An 18,302-nucleotide genomic window follows, 5' to 3' on the forward strand; every position below is an offset into this window, starting at 1 on the left:
GCTCCTGGGTGGAACACTGTGGCACAGTGTTTTATTTCGCGCTTGTGGCGTGTGGAGGGGACGTTAGTTTCTGCCCTATCTCCCTCTCCGACCGCGGCTTCCGTCTCCGTCTCGCTCACCTTTACGCCAGCCTCTCCTCTCTCCCGCTACATAGAGAGAGAGAGCGACCACGGCCCACTTAAGCTCCCACTTTGCTGCCGACGCTGCCGACGCTGCCGTCGCGATACCGCCGCGCCGCGCGCGCTACCGCCTCTCTGTCTATCCGCGCGCGCTACCTGAATCGACTCACCCGGGATGCTGCAATTGTTGACAATGCTGGCGAGTGAGAGGGAGTGAACGAAAGAGGTGGCGAGAGTGTGCCGCGCGGGGCGCGATTCCGCATTTCGGCCCCCGATCGCCGCACGAGAGGGTGTCCGGTTCTTCGTGTGACAGGCAACCGCGACCGCGGTGCGAACTTACGGGAGTGCGGGCGCGTGCGCGCACACGATCACTGACAAGTATCTACCCTCAGCCTCCGTTTCGTCACCGTGACAATTGCGAACAAATTGAATTTCGACCAAGCTATCGCAATGATGCGTACAGGGACCGCTAGATTTGCAACACGATCGTCGCAGACGGTGTGAACAGCGCCGCCAGAGTATCGATTCCGATCGTCGCTAATCCACGGCGGAGAGAGCGAGTCGTTGCACCCTGCTTCGGGCGATTGTCCAACACGTCAAAAATCACCTCCGACATGGGGGTGAGTGCCGTCGAATACGCGGCTTCGCCCTTGACCGGAATTTTCTGCGGGGCGCGGTGATCGCGTTTATCGTCGTCGTCGTCGTCGTCGTCAAAAATATTTATCTTCTCTTCAAAAAAGGCGAGTGTGTGCTGTTTTAAGCGACGGACCATGTCACTACCACGCGGCGTCGGCCTCGGCGTTGACGTGGGTCAACTGATGCAGCATCAGCAGCAGCAACAGCAACATCACGTGCTGCCGGCCGCGTTTTTTCTCCGCGCCAGTGCCGAGAGATATCAGCGTACCCCCAAGTGCGCACGATGCCGCAATCACGGAGTCGTGTCCGCGCTCAAGGGGCACAAGCGTTACTGCCGATGGCGAGATTGCGTGTGTGCTAAGTGTACCCTTATCGCTGAGAGGCAACGTGTCATGGCTGCTCAGGTACGGTTTCGAACGAGACGTTTACCGTATCAATCTATCATTCGCAGATGCATGATTGTGAGAAACTGAATACTTTGAGTCGTTTCAAATTTGAAAAAAATAAGTGGGGCAAAGTTGTGTGACAAGTTGAGACTTGTCAGATTTTTTCAATCCAACCGAGAGAATATGACTAATAAGTCATCGTAAGTAATACGCAATATTATCCGCGGTGGCTTTTATTAGCCGTATCATCCTTTAATTTCGTTGAAAATTACGTGTTATTAAGCTTTGGAAATGAGCTCTATAATTGTCAGCGGAATATCCGATGCAGAGCAGAATACAGTATGATAATGATACATTCAAAGATTTGGCGAATATTAGTTACTGAGAAAACTCTTCTTCTCTTAATGATACACGTATATCTGTGATTAAACTAGAATGTTCAAAACACAATTAGAGCCCGCGATTCGAACAAAATAATGTAGAGTCTTGTATCAAGAAATTTTATTTCACCATGTCCTCATATAACACAATAATACATTGGTAAATTAAAATTTGCAATTTTATCTCATCCTTTGCATAACTCCGATCTCGAGCCATCGGATTATTATGTTTTTAATTTACTAAAAAATAATTTACAAGGAAGAACATTCTGTACTTGACGATAAGCTGCAAATGCATAACTGGGTTATTCGCTGAGAAAAGTAATTTTCGATTTTGATTCGTCTTAGTATTTAAATTCATCAAGATTGTACGATTAATGCCTTGGGTAAAATAGGGAGAAGTGCGAATATAAATGGGAAGACCAACAGAAATGCTTTGACTCGTAATTCCATTAGAACCTTAAAGGCTGTGATTTGTTTCTAAAATTTCCTTACGTTTTTATCAAGATTTATAGATATGTCGACCGTAAAATGTATGAAATACGACATAATAATACTCTACATTGATTATCTAAAATTTCGAGATTGCGTAATTATCTTGCGTAACAATAGACGAATAAAATTGCAGGGTGAATCGAATTATCAATAAAAAATTTTGTTGAAGCTACAAATTATGCATAATAATTAGTGTCTTATCGATGTTCTATCATTATATTTTTTTTGAAGCATAAGTAAAATTACAATTACTTTGTAACACTGATTCAAATTACTCTGCCCTTTTGCACTTACTATGCTTTGCGTTTACAATGTTATATGACATATTGTACATCTCACGCGCGAATCATCACATATGTCAGATTTATTTGTATGCTTGTAAGAGCTGTCATTGGCATAGTTTCTCCAATTTGATACAGATGCGGGTCGCGTTAATGTAACCGGCATATTAAGAATAGAGTTACCAGATTATTGAAATCGTAAAATACTATATGTATTCACACACATTTGAGAATTCGTTTCGAGCATTCTTGGCGCAATCAGTCTGGTTCTGAATTTCATTCAAAATTATTTCCAACGTCATCTTCGTTCTGCGAACGTCTGGCTTCTTTTTTGTGCATTGGCTAAAAAATGCAGATCCAGATATAAAATTACAATTTTTGCGCGGGCTTGTGATAAAAATATTTGAAATAAATCTTTATCCTCTCAATTGCCAATAAATGTAGGTTTTACCGAATTTAATGGATCATTCTTCTCCATTGTGACAATTAAATTGTTCCAGGTTGCGTTGAGACGGCAGCAGGCCCAGGAGGAGAGCGAGGCGCGCGAATTGGGCCTGCAATTGCAATACAATGCCGGCAGCTGCACCACCGCCCCCGTTTTGCCGGCGGCCGCCGGTGCGACGCCAGCTGGTAGCCCGCCCCCGCACCCGGCGCACGTAGCGAGTCCCGCGGGCCTCGCGATACCCGCGGCGGCTGCAGCGGCTGCCGCCGCCGCCGCCGCACATATCCAGACGCAGCTCCAGCAACAGCAGCCTGCGGAATGTGGTCTTCTGCCAAGGAAGAGGTCCACCCAGGACGAGTACCGGCAGCCCAAAGTTGAGCAGAGCGACGCCGTCGTCGGTGAGTGAACCATATTCCTACAATTTGTGAGAAATCCTTGAGATCCTTCTTTTATTTAAAATGTCTTTTATCAAACAACTGTATTATGAAAATTTTGTCCAACTGCACGTCCAACACACGTTACGTGTAAAGAAAATATTTCTCTGTCAAGATATCGTATCTTTGATTTGCCATGTCTGAACGCAGCGCGAACGTTCGACGGCAAGTGACCGGTGCACGGGCGAAAAAAGCAGCGATGTACCGCTATTAAATAAAAGTGCAATATACGTATATGCGGACGATAATAATCGACGGCACGCGATCAAGAAGCGGGCGTGCACACGCACGACTTGCGGACGAGTGCCCATTAAGAACGTGTATGTCACGCCTTTAAATAGGATAAGCGGTCGCGGGGTTGTAATATTGTTGAGTAAATAATGGTCATAAGTTTCTCGCCGGTCCTTATTATGCCACTCGAAGCAAAAGCAAAAGTCGTACTCGTTAGTGGCGGACCTTTAATTCTCTCCGTTCACTCGTTCGCTCGCTCGACCCTTCCGCTCTCCTTCCGCAGACTTCTTTTTCTTGATGGTTTATTCGCACCCTATTGAATAAGTGGAATGCACACGCGCCCTGGCACCTAAGCTTAAATGCGCCTTAATGGCACTTTGTGCATTGATAAATACAAATTTACCAGCTTGTTCAACCGATACTTGATGAAAGATATCTATCGCTGTCATTTAACGGTACATTTAATGTTGGATGTGTGATCTTTTCGCGATCCCCGTTAAACCCCGTTAAACCCCGTTAAACCCCGTTTTGAACGACAAAATTCGAGACAAACTTTAGGCAAACGAAAATTAGATAAATTCGATCGAATCAATATGAAATACGCAATTAGAATATGAATATCTGGATCTAAGGTATGAGCATGATAAATACATATCGTATTCTTTTCAATTAGACACAATGATATTAAACTCAAATCAAAAAGACATAAGCAATAATAATCACGAACCAGTTCACTGACAATTATGTGCGATTGAGTTACAAGAATCAGCTTTTTCCCGGCCGGCATCACGCTTTATTCAATGCAATTGTAATCGATTATCGGTTTGTTTCGAGTGCTCTATGTAGCACTTTTCTATCGCTCACGTTGCATTTTATTGTTACCTCTGGCAGTGACGTCCGAAAGAGATTGCATTTTGTCGCGCTGTCGCGTGGTCAAATCAAATAGTTACGGTTAATAAAATCTACCTGTGTCGCGTGACATCTCGTTACACGCGTGTCCATTCAGCTCGTACTTGCAACAAAAGTGCGCAGAACGATCCATTAATTGCTCGCATCGCATTTCACCACTCTTTCTAAACGAATGCGAAAATGCTTCTCTTGGGATTGATTTGTTAATAAAATTTTTTGGAAAATAAGATAATTAAAATATTTTTGACAAATAATTAATTATGAGTAGATTAAAAAATTAAAAATTATTAAATCTTCACTTGAAAAGATTTATTTCTATTACATAGAAGGCATATTATATAGAGAAGAACGAAAAGCGCGGTTGTCGGAGAGCAAAAAATGATTACAAATTAATACTACGCTTTTTAATCATTTTTATAAATTTTCAATATTTCTCTTGTAATTTAAACTCTTAAACCCTTGTCTTCCTTCCCTATATTTTATCCAACTGAAGAGAGCCGAAACATATTTTTGGTACCTTTTGTGTATTAATTTATAATGATTTTCCGCACTTGGAAAAACGCATTTGATCATGTTAACAACTTCTCTTCTCGATGTATAAAAATGACGAAGAGAACGACGAAGAGACACTATCGTGCAACGACGACGAAACCCCTCGGGTGCATCTGATTTCAATTACGGGTCTCGAATGTACTGCGCGTACCTGCGAGACGAGGGAGAGACGTAAGATGTCTCTCCGCAACCGATCTTCGTAACAGAGTGCTTACAGTAGTATGAGAGTCTCCGGTCGAGAAGTTTAGCAGTAATTGAATTTCTCGGGCCAGTGCCTTCGACCGCGGGGGATTCTGGGTTGGTCGGTAGTACACACATTCTCCCTCTCTTTCTCTCTTTCTGTGGGTAGGTCGGAGAGATCACGAGGTTGCCTGCTGCCAAGTGGGTGGGTGCACTCTCGGTGGCGGAGAGAAACTCGACGAGCCCCCATTATATTGCGAACGGGGAAAGAGATATCTACCTCTTTATACTTAAATGCCGAGGGAATGGACACTCGCAACTTCGCGAAAGAGGAAAGAAAAGGGATCCTTTTCTCCGAGAACGCGCGGAGAAAATTTCGACGAGAGAGATGCCGGAAAGCTGAGGTTTTTTATTTCATTTTCTTTTTTATCGCAACGTCTTTTTTATCGCATCGTCACTTTTCCGTTTTGATAACTTTTATCACGGGGTCATACAATTTGGTGAAAATTTATAAAACGTTATCATTTCAATCATCTTTGTTGAAAAATATTTAATTTAAATATTTTCGTTCTATTGAATGATAAAATATATCTCATAACTTGTGTAATAATCAGAATTTTTAGATACTACGATATCCGGCTAGCTCTTTGGCAACTTTAGCCGCGAATTGTGTACACAATACAGTATTGGAAAATGATACCAATATACCACGTATAATTTCGAGTTATTGACTGTTGCGTTATATCCGCCACAGACGAAATTAAAAAGTGCATGGAAGAGTACGGATTTCGCGCGGCAAAGAGTAAAACGCTGCGCGGCACAATCATTATGTCCAAAAGGAGGATGTTAGAGATTTGGTCTTTTCGCTGAAATTCTCCTCGTGGAGAATGGTGCAGGGAGGATACCACTTCGTAGGAGCCGGTGCACACACTCACGCGGCAGGCGCCTTTTGTACGTACGTGTGCGACACACCCTTTATCCCGTAAGGATCACTTGGTCGCTCCGTCTACCGGGGACCATTATCCGGCAGTTTCTCCGCGAGAGAGGAGCTTCTTCAAGTGTCCAAGAAACTTTGTGAAAGACCAGTTTGCTTCCGTTCTTCGTCCTTCGTAGCTGTGGAGGACACCAGGAAATTATTTCGTTCCCCGCTGTAATACGTTCCCCTGCGCTCCTTTGAATTACACCCGCGTTCGTGTGAATTCACGTAGCGTGTCTTCAAGGTGGAACAAGCGGCGTAAAAAAGATTCCGATCGCATGATGAATTTCTCCTGAAATATCAAAACCTCCACCGTCTAATGTGCGATTGTGGAATTCAATCGTGCGTTATGCGTAAACCAATTTCAAACTGGAGCTATTGTGTGAAAGAAAAGTTACTTTCACACAAGCCGAATTATTCCATATGACGAAAAAATAACAACTTTTTCTGGTTATATGCGTTAAATTTAATTTTAAAGATATGAGTAAACACACCACTTCAATTAAACCTTGTATATTTCTTTAGTACAATATAAACTTGAACAAAGTACTCTAATAAAATTCGCGATTAAATCAGCGATTTGCATTAATGCTAGAATATACCCATTATATAACTTTCAAGATTTATTTCATAATATTTGTCAAGAATATTCATCGATCTTTCAATTCTCCATTGCAGATAATTCTAATGTGCGAGAGATATTCAATTTTCCCTCACAATATACCTATTAGTCTGAAAAACTTCTTTAGAATAAATTCAAGTATTACATAGCTAACTTTCTCCGTGAAAATCCAATGTCAGTAAATTGATTTTGTAAACTTGTCGCGTGCGTGTGACGAAAAAAGATTATCTTTATTTTGAAAAGTATTCAGTTGCGAAACACACGCACACGCACACACAGTAACGGAGCCGGTGCCGTTAATCGATCATGCATTATATCGGTTTGTGGTCCCGGAGTACATACGCGCGTCGCGGGAACTCGGCAAGGCAAACACGATTTAAGTAATCAAATTCGAAGCCGGATAAGGCAGGATCTCGCGGCAACGCTCGCACGGCTACTTATGCTCTTACGACGTGCCTGGCAACATTGTTTGCAAAGAGTCAGCGGGACTTCGGGGAACACAAACGCGGACAGATAGGTAAGGCCAAGCCGATCTTACCTATTTGCATAGGTGTACCCGCACTCGGGGTCGAATGCATGTACACGTGTGCAACGCCGCCGAAGGAGCACGTTTCTAAGAGTGTTTGAACAAAACTTCTGCCAGCGCATTCTGACTACGTTCCTCTCTCGCTCTTCGCCGGATTCCCCTAGGATCGCAAACGGTATGAAGGGCTTGCCTCGCCAGCCCTCGGTCTCCTCTGTTGATCGATACGAGATCTATGGGAATGTCGCTAAATACCGTCGTAAACGTGATTTCATGCTGGTAATTCGGTGCGAATGCAAACCGAGTAAAAGCTGATTCTCTTCGCATACAGGATGACATGGAGATATACATACTAGGCGGCCGTGTCAAGTTGTTATTCGATACTTCAAAATATTTGACAATTATGGAAATGCTGGAGAAGCTCTCAACTTATAACTATTATTCTCCTCTGCGTATGTTGTGAGCGCGTGAATTTTATTTCGCTTTATCTCGACTCTTCGCTAAAATTCCGTAAAACACATATTACATATACGCTCTCATGACTGAGTTGACGTACAACCTAGTTTCGACGAAGACCGGTTCAAATAATCTTCGGAAGCCGTATCAGTCCTCTCGAGAAAAAAAAGCGATGGAAATCGGACACTTTAACGGTGGCGGTAGGAACTTGGATCTCTCTTCTGCTACTTCCGCGAGTATAAAAGGACCATTCGATCCATTTGACTTAATTAACTTGGCAGGGGGGCTGAGTACTTAATCGGTGTAAGAGCGAGCTAACATTTTTCTCGAATATTAAAACGCCGCGAATGCACATTCGCGATTCTAAATTTAATGCTGAGCATAATCGTATCACATCTGTCCAATGGAGAAAGATCTTGAATGCAAAACAACCATTTTTTAAAACTGTCATAAATAATCGCGCTTTCGGAAATGTGAGAAATTTGAATAATATTGCCACAGAAATCCTTTGTTTAATTTCGACATTTATCCCATTGTGTAAAACAGTCTAAAATAATTTCAAATCCAAGTACGGTCATGAAACTTGTAAATCTCCGCAACTCTGTTACAACATTTCTGTGCACTATAATTTATTTTTTTAAACTGATTTTTAAATTAATAATTATTTTCAAACAAGATTTATACCTTGCAATAATTGAAATTATGCGACTCGAATGATTCGAGAACTAGTTGTGACAAGCATAGGCGGAGTCGATCGCAGACAGACCTTTCTCGACACGCGACAACATGGCGTAACGTAACGCATTGGCGAGCATCCAGTCGAGCGTGCATATCGCTGTAGAAACCAGCGCGGCGGGTTTAAGAAGAAAAAACTAACGATCACGTAGTACTTCTCGGGGAAAAAGAAGCGAGACGCGACGCGGAAGGACGAGCCCTCGAAGGAACCCCTGTGGCGGGGCAATGGAAACGCGACAAGATGGGAAGGGAGGGTGAATCGCACTCTCTCCCTCCCGCATCGGAGGTGGGAGAAAATCTACCACTATGAGAGAGCGAGCTTGCAAACGTTTTACGAGGCATAAACGCCAAAACAAAAGACGGCTGGGTGCGAAACAATTAAAAACGTTACGCCTGATCGCTCTCCAACGTTTTCTCCTCTTCTGCCCTCGCTTTCTCTCTTCTCCCCTTTCTCCCTCCCCCCTCTCTCTCTCTCTCGGCTGTCCATCCCTTTCTCCTCTTTCTCTTTCTCTTTCTCTCTCGGCTCTCGCCCTATCCATCATAGACCTCTAGGGGTGTACACAATCATTTCACGACCGTATTCACCCCTTTCACTGCGACACACAACGAAAACACATCGACGGTGTAAAACGGTGCTCTCCTACGCGCACATACAGGTATGTGCACACGTATTCACACACATGCGCGCGCGCGTACATATGCTTGGAAATAAAAGGGAATCGCGACGATTTAATGACTGATCGGGCTGTTGCTCGCTGTTGCTGTCGCTGTTGGCTAAAGAGCTCTTCCTCTCCCCCATCTCATTCCTGTTTTCCCTCTCTCTCTCTCTCTCTCTCTCTCTCTCTCTCTCTCTCTCTCTCTCTCTCTCTCTCTCTCTCTCTCTCTCTCTCTCTCTCTCTCTCTCTCTCTCTCTCTCTCTCTCTCTCTCTCTCTCTCTCTCTCTCTTTTTTTCGTGCCCGATAAGGAACTTGCCTTTTTTTCTCGAGCTCTGGCATCGGCTCTCGAATCAACTGCATCATTTCTGCGCGGCAGATCGGGCGCTGCTATTTTTCGGGCGTATCGATACGTAATAATGAGAGCCTTTTCTTGTTGCTCGGCTCCCGTTTCCGGGCTCGAGCCTACAAGCTGCTGCTGCAGCGCGTATTCTACTGGCTATGCTCTCTCTTTCTCTCTCTCTCTCTCTCTCTCTCTCTCTCTCTCTCTCTCTCTCTCTCTCTCTCTCTTTCTCTCTCTCTCTCTCTCTTGTAACTGCAACGCCATGCCTTTCTTTTTCCGAGTCGCGCTGATTCATGGAATTAATTGATGCCATGCAATCAATTTGTTAAAACGATTAGTTTTTGAAATAATCATTTCCAGTTTCTGCTTGTTCTTGTTTTTATCAGGTAATGTTCGGTATAGATGCATTTAAATGAACAAATACAATTGACGAGACCAGTTTCTTATCACACCTAAACTATGTGATATTAACTACAAAATTTTATCATTCAAGTCTATTCTCTTTTAGATAGTATGATTTAAAACGATCATATGGATTTTAGTGCGTTACTCGATAAATATTAAACTGTTTTGTCATAAGAGCGGGATTTCAATTTATAGCGGGAAAACTTTTGGTATAAATTATTTTCAGCTGTAATTTAATAGCTCTCCGTAATTAACATCATATACAAAGACCGTTTATCAATCGCATGCGCGGCCAAAGAAAGAGAAAGCGTTTCGGAGACCCGCGTACACACTCCAGTTACTTTACGATCTTACGAACAATAGGAACTGATAATTCATAGTCATCGCCTTCCTCGTGTAACCTCGGGGGTCCTGAACTGGCAAATTTGAAATTCGCTACATAGTTACGTAGACGTGTTTGAAAAAATGACAAAGCTATTAAAAAAATACGAATAAAATATTCGCGCAATATAATATGTTGATACTTTTCGACAAGATAAAAAGGGCAATCATATTCCAATTTTGTTGCAATTGTGTTTTTTTTTCTCATATTAGATTAGATTAACGAAACAACAATGCATTCATTTCTATACGGTTCAATATAGTAGTCCAAAATGTGAAATTGTTGCAGCAGCATTCTTATAAATTCTGAAATCCTCTTTCTCTTGGCTCAAAAAGAGAAAAAAAAAACAACTTGTATCCAAAAGCTTGTATCGTGAACGAGCATACGCTTAGTTAGGCTCGCTTCGCTTAAGCCTAATTTATAGGGATGTTTCGTGTCCTCCACAGTTGCCCCACAGGCTGTGTCCTATTACTCCTATTCTCTATTATGCCGCCGCCGCCGCCGCCGCCGCCGCCGCCGCCGCCGCCGTAGGCCAGAGTCTCCTCTCCCGATATCTATGTGCCATTCTAAATTATTCGGTATTGTCCTCGCATGATTCCATTGTCCGCGTCTGTCTCCACCGTGCGCTGATACGCCACGCCGCAGGTTAGGGCGTAAACCTACAACAGCACCCGCCGTCGGGTTCTGTGCGGTTGTGTATCTGCTTCGAGTGCGTCTTGTCATCATCGGTCAAGAGAGGTCCGTGCGACGAGCTCCATTCGTATGTACATCGCCGAACATTGCCGTCACCGATTAATCGCCGCCACCGATCGCGCACCGTAAGAATGTGCGGGCTGTCTGTGACGGGTGTGTGATTTGACGATTAAATAATGTAATAGCACTTGAAAAAATACAGTAATTTACTGCGGGGATAGATAACTTTTGAATATTGTGTGTTTTTTTTTGTGCTTAACGATATAAAACAGTTATAGAAATCTAAAATATCCAATTACTGAAATTAACTCATTGATTTCTTTTCCGCTTGTTTTTTTTTTTTTCTTTTTTTTTTTTATAATGCAACTTTCGTAAAGTTGACAGCATATGAAAGCTTAAAAGACTCGAATCTGTGTATTTCAAAGATGAATAAATAATAAAATTAATATTTTTATTTAGCAACAGATTTAATTGTTGAATAACAAATGTCTGCGTATATATTATTTGATTTAAATTGACGTTTTTTCTTTGCGGATAAACCAGTACTGCACGGTGCTCTCTCCTCCGGTGCAACGAATTTTATTAACTTCCTTGCGTCTCAAAATACACACTAGATATATACGGTTGCCCTGTGTCGGAAGACATCCAAGAGAAGTTAGATTTCTCCCATTCGTGTGTGCCCGGGACGGGAGAGATTACAATAAATTGCACACGCACCCTTCTTGAAATACAAGACAAGTACACTGTTGAGAAGGAGGAAAACGAGAGAGGAGGGAAAGATTCTCGTTCGCGATACTGTGTTCCCTATTGTGCCATGTTGCTTTGCCTCGCCCAAAGGGCACGACGTCTCACAATGCTTTCGTTTTTCTCACCTTTTCCGCCATTGATTAGACAGGCACTTTCAAAAAGCATTCAGAGGGACTAGCGTGCACTTGAAAATATCATACAAATTATACCTAGATATCTCAAATTTCTGACAATTTCTTTTATCCAAAAGCTACTTACGACTCATTTCTCAAACAGTTTACAAATAAATGCTGAGCGCTTATAAATCACCTCGTAAAACATTCTTTTTTGTAATATATATTAAGTAAATACAATTGTGAAAGATTGGCTATAAATCACTCAAGATAATTCCGTTGTTGTCCGAATGATGACAAATCATGACAGCATTGTGACAGTATTTCGACGGACGTACGTGTCACCTGAGACACCTTGCACACACAATCGAGAAACGCAACACGGATACTCGACACCCTCAAGGACTCAGCAGATATGCACTTTGTTACGCCGCTACGGCACTTTATGAAGGTTACACAGGGATATGAATTTCGACCTCGTGTGAGAATGGCGCACACGACGGAAACCAGAGGGGTTGATATTCGGGGGATGATCCTTGAGAGAATGATATTTTAATAACGGTCTCTGTCAGTAATATCTACCGGCAATTCCTACCCGCCAGTCTGAATATGCGTGCTTGTGTCGGTGTGTGCAACAAAAACAGAAACGTCCCAGGGACGCCTTGGGGGTTTAAGAATCCTCTCGCTAGCAGCTACATTAACACCGGCTCTGGATATTGCATTCCTTTCCTTTGACGTCGGCCGGATGTCGATTATTAATGTTATTATCTAGATACCCCCGCGTCAAGAGGCAAGGCAAAAAGAGATAGCTGTATCCCGCTGCGGAATTTAACCCTGGCATCCAGCGAAAAACGTCATCCGTTCACGCCTAATATGTTTCGATATAATTCCGCGTCGTAATTACGAAATAATTTAAAACATTGATGAAATTAAAGCTCGGACTTTAAAATCTAATAATAACATAATAACAACATGTATTCTTGCAATAATTTTGGTTAAATATTTAGGATTCAGAAAGAAACGGACAATATACACGCAAGAAAGTGGAAAAGAAGTATAATAGACACAATTAAAACTTTGTTTAGAATTGAGAGCAAGTCTAAGTGATTTATAGCCAATTACAAGTAAATTGAAAGAAAGACATAGAGGAATTAAATAATTTCTATCAATCGAGAAATCACATATTCACCGACCCACATCGTCAAGGGGCGTAATTCAGCGAGCGGAGAAATCGCGATTAAGCGCATACTGAAGACTCCCGTGCTTAAACGGCACGCGGAGGGTCTCTCGTACACGCGCACAAGAGGGGTTTGATAACGGGGGCTGGGAGGAAGAGGGGAGATGGAAACGGAAACCGTTCGCGTAGCTGCTCTGGCTACATTTTCCCGGTCTATCAATCTCTCCCTCACTAATAAACGGACGGTTAAACTTTTTAACGAGCGGTCAGATCTCCATCACCTAAGCGCAACCAACCAGCCACCCAGTTACCCTCGCGGGATTCTTTCACGCATTGCCGACGGCTCAATGACCGTGCACGTGCATATACGCCCACGCGTGCTACAACAGCACCCTCGAGAGCCTCGGGTACTATTAAAGCAGGATACAGACTACCGAATTTAATCTTCAACATTTTGGTGTTACGCAGCTCTCGACTCGGAGCATTCTATCAAAAGTTAATATTCCAACGTATTAAAAGATATTTTACGTAAAATTACACGTTTTATCGGCATCGAATTGTTTTGAGCCAAAGTTATTAACCCGTATAACATTCAAATAAAATGTAGATCGTGAAAATGTTTGCGACCGCACAAAGTTCGACTCGAAGCCAATTTGATAGTCTACTTTTAATATCGTCAAAGATGCCTCTTTCCCTTTGCACGTCATCATTTGTATGTGCGTGTAAGTCGTGTGTACGTGACCTTGTTCAATTATTTCTAACAACCTCTATTGATATATCGCAATTTTTTTATTACACCAGGGGAACCGTGATATACCGTGGTTCTTGGGTTTCTTTCGAGCACCGATCAATGCCTCGGATATTCTCGAGACGCGGTCAATTCAGTTCAATGCGGTCAATCCTAACAGCCCGAAAGATTTCATTATTATTTTTCTCTCTCAACTCATAAATAATACAAAGAACTTTTGTGATAAAATTGTTTTTTTCTGTTCGCTAAAAACTGTATTTAAACAGAGCAATATGTTCGTGATAAAAAGTGTGATAACTGTTAACCTTTTACACATAGACACGTTTAACTTTACAGATTATGTTTATAATATTTTTATTCTAAATTTTATGCGCGATATTCAATGATACGAATACAGTGATTCTTTTTGACGATAAATCTATCTATTTTTATTTAAGAGCTGTGTTCAAATAAACAAACAGAATATCTTTTTCTTACTTTTTTTATTTGAAAATGCCAAGACGTCGGAATGCGTTTTATTTCAGGACCGAAGCGATCTAGGATTTCTGAAAGTACGACGGCAACGATCCTATCAACCAGTGATGCCGGTAACGAAGACGATCGTGATTCCGATTCCGGTGGCGAGTTACGAACTGATCGTTCACTGGGTAAAATAATGCTCTTGTACATTCCAATTATCCCTTATCGTTACAAATTCAACTCCTCCGTTCATCCTGATGCTGGCCTATTCTCACGCGAATAAGCTATCTCGAGCGTTCTTTCCGTAAAGTTCTCTCCGCGAAATGACAAATATTACAGTGGTGTCGACATCGTCGGGAATACCAGAATCCGAAGTGACAACGAGAAAGCGCACCAACAGCCTGAACGATTCTGAGGAAGGCAGTCCTGAGCCGGGCTCACAGAGCCCGACGCACACGCCGCCGCTAACACCGGCCTTGACACCGCAAAGGGAGGATACTCCGGCGCCGGAAAACCTCAGTCTACGCAAGAGCGGCAGTCCACCGCAGACGCAGCAGCAGACTCTGCAACCAGTGGATCTGGTGCAGCCTAGACCTAGCCCCCCGTTACCCTCATTAGCTGTAAGTTGTACACAACTTTTTATTCCGAAGCCCATTTATAGCCCATCGCTATTTGCAAAACTCGATTCACTGACGCACAAAACGCGAAATAATACATTACTATGGGCACATTTATTCTTTCTCTAATGTTTTTGTAATCTTATTTCCGACGTAATATCGCGGAGAGACTTTGATCTTTGTATGCGAAGGCGTGAGACGATAGATCGCCGTCAAATAGGAGCAATAATAATTGTCAAACGAGAAAACTCGCGCTTGATTGCAGGCCGCAGCGACAGCAGTGCACTTTCCTCCTTACGCGCCTCTTTACGGGCCAACGGCGAGCTCGCTAGCGTATTGCTCGCCGGCATTGTATCAGCATCAGCATCATCATCACATACCCGAGCCGCGAGAGATTCAAATGCAGATGCAGATGCAGAATATCCAGCAGACATGCGGACTGCAGCTACAGCAGCAGCAGCAGCAGCAGCAACAGCAGCAGCAACAACGCTCGCCGGTGGACGTTCTGCTGCGCGTATTTCCTGGAAGACGTCGCGCTGACGTCGAAGCGTTACTTCATCGTTGCAAAGGTAGGATTTTCTTTTCTTAATCTTCCACGATTACGAAGCATCGAGAGGATTGGGAAAACTGTCTCATACACAAATTAAATACACAGCAACGCCGGCTGGCGATAGTAATATCATTAAAATTTTTCACACATAAAATTTCTTCCTCGTATTTATCTTATCTAAACATTTTTACGTGAAAAAGTAAGAAAATCTAAAAGAGAAATAATTAGAAAACTGATTTTTTTATCGCTTGAAGTCTAAATTATACTTGGACATTTGCAAAAATTCCTGCGTATTAGATTCCAAATGCGAAAAGTTACATGTTAATAAATTACTAAAGAAAGATTCGCGATTTTGTTACGAAAGAAACGCAAAATTATGTCGTCTTTGCGATTATTATTCACAAATATGCCGCACTTATTTTTTCATTTCTATTTTATTAAATCTATCGATTGCACTTTTCATTTAAAATTATAACATTGTATATCAATGTCATTGGACAACTTCATATCGATACAAGCTGCAAATCCTGTCGAAACATTTAAAAGATATTTTGAACAAGTGTGTCATACGTCATATACTATATTTAGCATCTCTCGCTACATTTCTTTATTGGCATTATTCTTCTTTGCGACTAAAAGTTTCACGGTGTATCTATGAGAGCATTTGGAGATTCCTTGTTGGCTTTACCGGAGAGAAAAAGAAAGGGGAAAGAGATATCTGCCTGTGTGTCGCAGGCGACGTGGTGTCCGCTATGGAGGTGCTGGTCTGCGAGGACAGTTTGCAGCCCAAGTCGGCGTTCTCGCCGTTGGCGGGCGCCCTAGCGTCCGCCGCCGCGGCATCCGCCGCGTCCGTCTCGGCGGCGGCGTACGCGAGCCGTGCCGCGTACTGCACCACCCCGATACCGTCAACGCGGCATCGGTTCCTGGCCGCGCCTTACGCCGGCACCGGTTACCTGCCCACTGTCATCAAGCCACCCAACCAGAGCCTGCACGCCAACGGAACCGGCGACGCCTATCGGGAAACCAGTCCCGATGACGCCAGCGACAAGACCAGTTACTCCGAGTGACCCGACGAGGGTCACGTCTGGTCGTATCCTCAGTAGATTTCCTTCATGGTCGGCAACGCGATCGCTTTCGTTACTGAATTTCGTGTCGGATAATGGAAACAAGCCAGGAGCTATTGCTCTCGATGCCTCGATACGTGTGATCAGCCATTCCTGATCGTAAGCAAAAACTATTTTAAATCTCGAGGTTTTAAAGTGATTATCCAATCGAAAAAAAATTATACATTGACATTGTTTCGACAATGTCGGCGATTGCTCGCGCGAAGACTAGTTCTACTCCGAGGAATCGATTATATACCAGCTAGTCGCATTTCCCAGCGTGTGACCCTCTGTCTTTTGAGAATAATATCTGTTAGACGAAAAGTTTACACAGAATTGGGAACGAAAATATACTAACTATATATCTCTATGAGAAAGATCCTTCCCTTTATCTCTTTGGAATGGACAATATAGATTTTTCAATCTTGAGAGCAGACATCGCGAATGGAGGATTTGGCAATACTCACAGAAATGTAACTTTATTGATTTCGGTGACTGCTGCAATGTGTCATGAAAAAATCACTACGACGATAAAATGCTGTCTTAAGAATTGGATCTTCTCATCGTCGACGTCTGCAGGCAATACATAAGCCAAAAATGTCACACAATGAAGCTGTTCCAGTAGACAATAAAAAAAGTAAATATTATTACTTCTAAAGGCGCTGAAATATCGAAGAAGCAGCAAGGTGTCTGACAATCCGTTTTATTATCTATATATACTTACACGTTTCGCGCGCGGAAGACGCTCGGATGTATTAATCAGATGTCGGCATTACGTTCGTGCCGACGCTAAATCGTCGAATTGCAGGATGAGTTTTGCCGCATGACGTAACGCGCCGATACGAAAAAAGAAACGTCGGAAGATAATGAAATTCACGGCCGAGATTTGTTTTTTCAGAGTATACTTTATACATGTGTAGATAAAGACTATATAGGCAGATATGTGTGTAGGTACCAAGTTTCGACGAATATATCATATCAAACGCGAAGAGAAAGGTGAGTCTGTAAATACGACACGCTATATAGCTAATTTTATCTTGCATTAATCTCGCGATTTGCCGAAATATGTTAAACGTGTTAAAAAAACGCGTGTGCACGCGTAATATACATAAATGTTTACCTGTAAGTATAACGTCTGGCAAGATATCTAGATTGGCCGCTAGCGACCGGAAACATTGTTCCGCCGTAGTTACCATGACATGTTATTCGAAAAATAATGTATAGACCGAAGATACATCCAATAAATAAGATATTGATACTCCACATACGTCAGTCCACTTGGTACGACCCATTTGATCTGTTCAATTAATTCACCGTAGGAATCATCTTGATAATCTTGGTTTGTGACGAACATAACAAGAAGGACGAAATTTTGCTCTTGGCTGCGTAATTTACCTTTTTCCTTGATTTTATATAAAAGAATTCGTTTTTGTACAAAATTAACAATTGGAAATTTCCAGTTTAAGTTTGAATTTAACGGAATGTATGATATAAGTGGTACACGTCACATCGCAAATGTGTCAATTTCATTAAAACTAACAACAAGAAGAAAATAGCTAATGATTGCAGATCTTTTACCAAATGTCACGTTCATGTACTTCAATTTTAATTAATTTATATTCGCATCTTTCTTCTTTATAGTGTATGATTAACAGTTTAAAACGCTTAATTATACAAATTCTCACGAGTCTTGTAATTCATACTGCAAAGAAAAGATTTTTTTCTTGCAACTTTCCATCAATTTGTTCGCAACGCGAACGTAATTTGTAATAGCGAGAGACCGGAACACGCGCCTCTCCAGATGCGAGAGATAAAAGACGAGGACTGATTTTATGAGAAACGGTCTTCCGGCTGAATGAAAATTTCACAGCAACCTACGACCAACGAAGAAAAAAGGTATCGGATGACGAATGCCGTTCGCAGGTGAAGAAATGGGATACGCGACGCTGTTGAAA

General features: G+C 42.4%; 1 protein-coding gene across 1 annotated transcript; it reads left to right on the forward strand.

The window, feature by feature from the left end:
* Positions 1-239: 239 nt before the first annotated feature.
* Positions 240-17,612, forward strand: dmrt99B (doublesex-Mab related 99B). Its single transcript, XM_012372910.2, has 6 exons — positions 240-1,159; positions 2,798-3,137; positions 14,143-14,265; positions 14,417-14,697; positions 14,960-15,263; positions 15,980-17,612. Exons 1-6 carry the CDS (start codon positions 890-892, stop codon positions 16,309-16,311), a joined length of 1,650 nt encoding a protein of 549 aa, XP_012228333.1. The 5' UTR covers positions 240-889; the 3' UTR covers positions 16,312-17,612.
* Positions 17,613-18,302: the final 690 nt, after the last annotated feature.

Source organism: Linepithema humile, chromosome 5 (genome assembly GCF_040581485.1).
Source record: "Linepithema humile isolate Giens D197 chromosome 5, Lhum_UNIL_v1.0, whole genome shotgun sequence".
NCBI lineage: Eukaryota > Metazoa > Arthropoda > Insecta > Hymenoptera > Formicidae > Linepithema > Linepithema humile.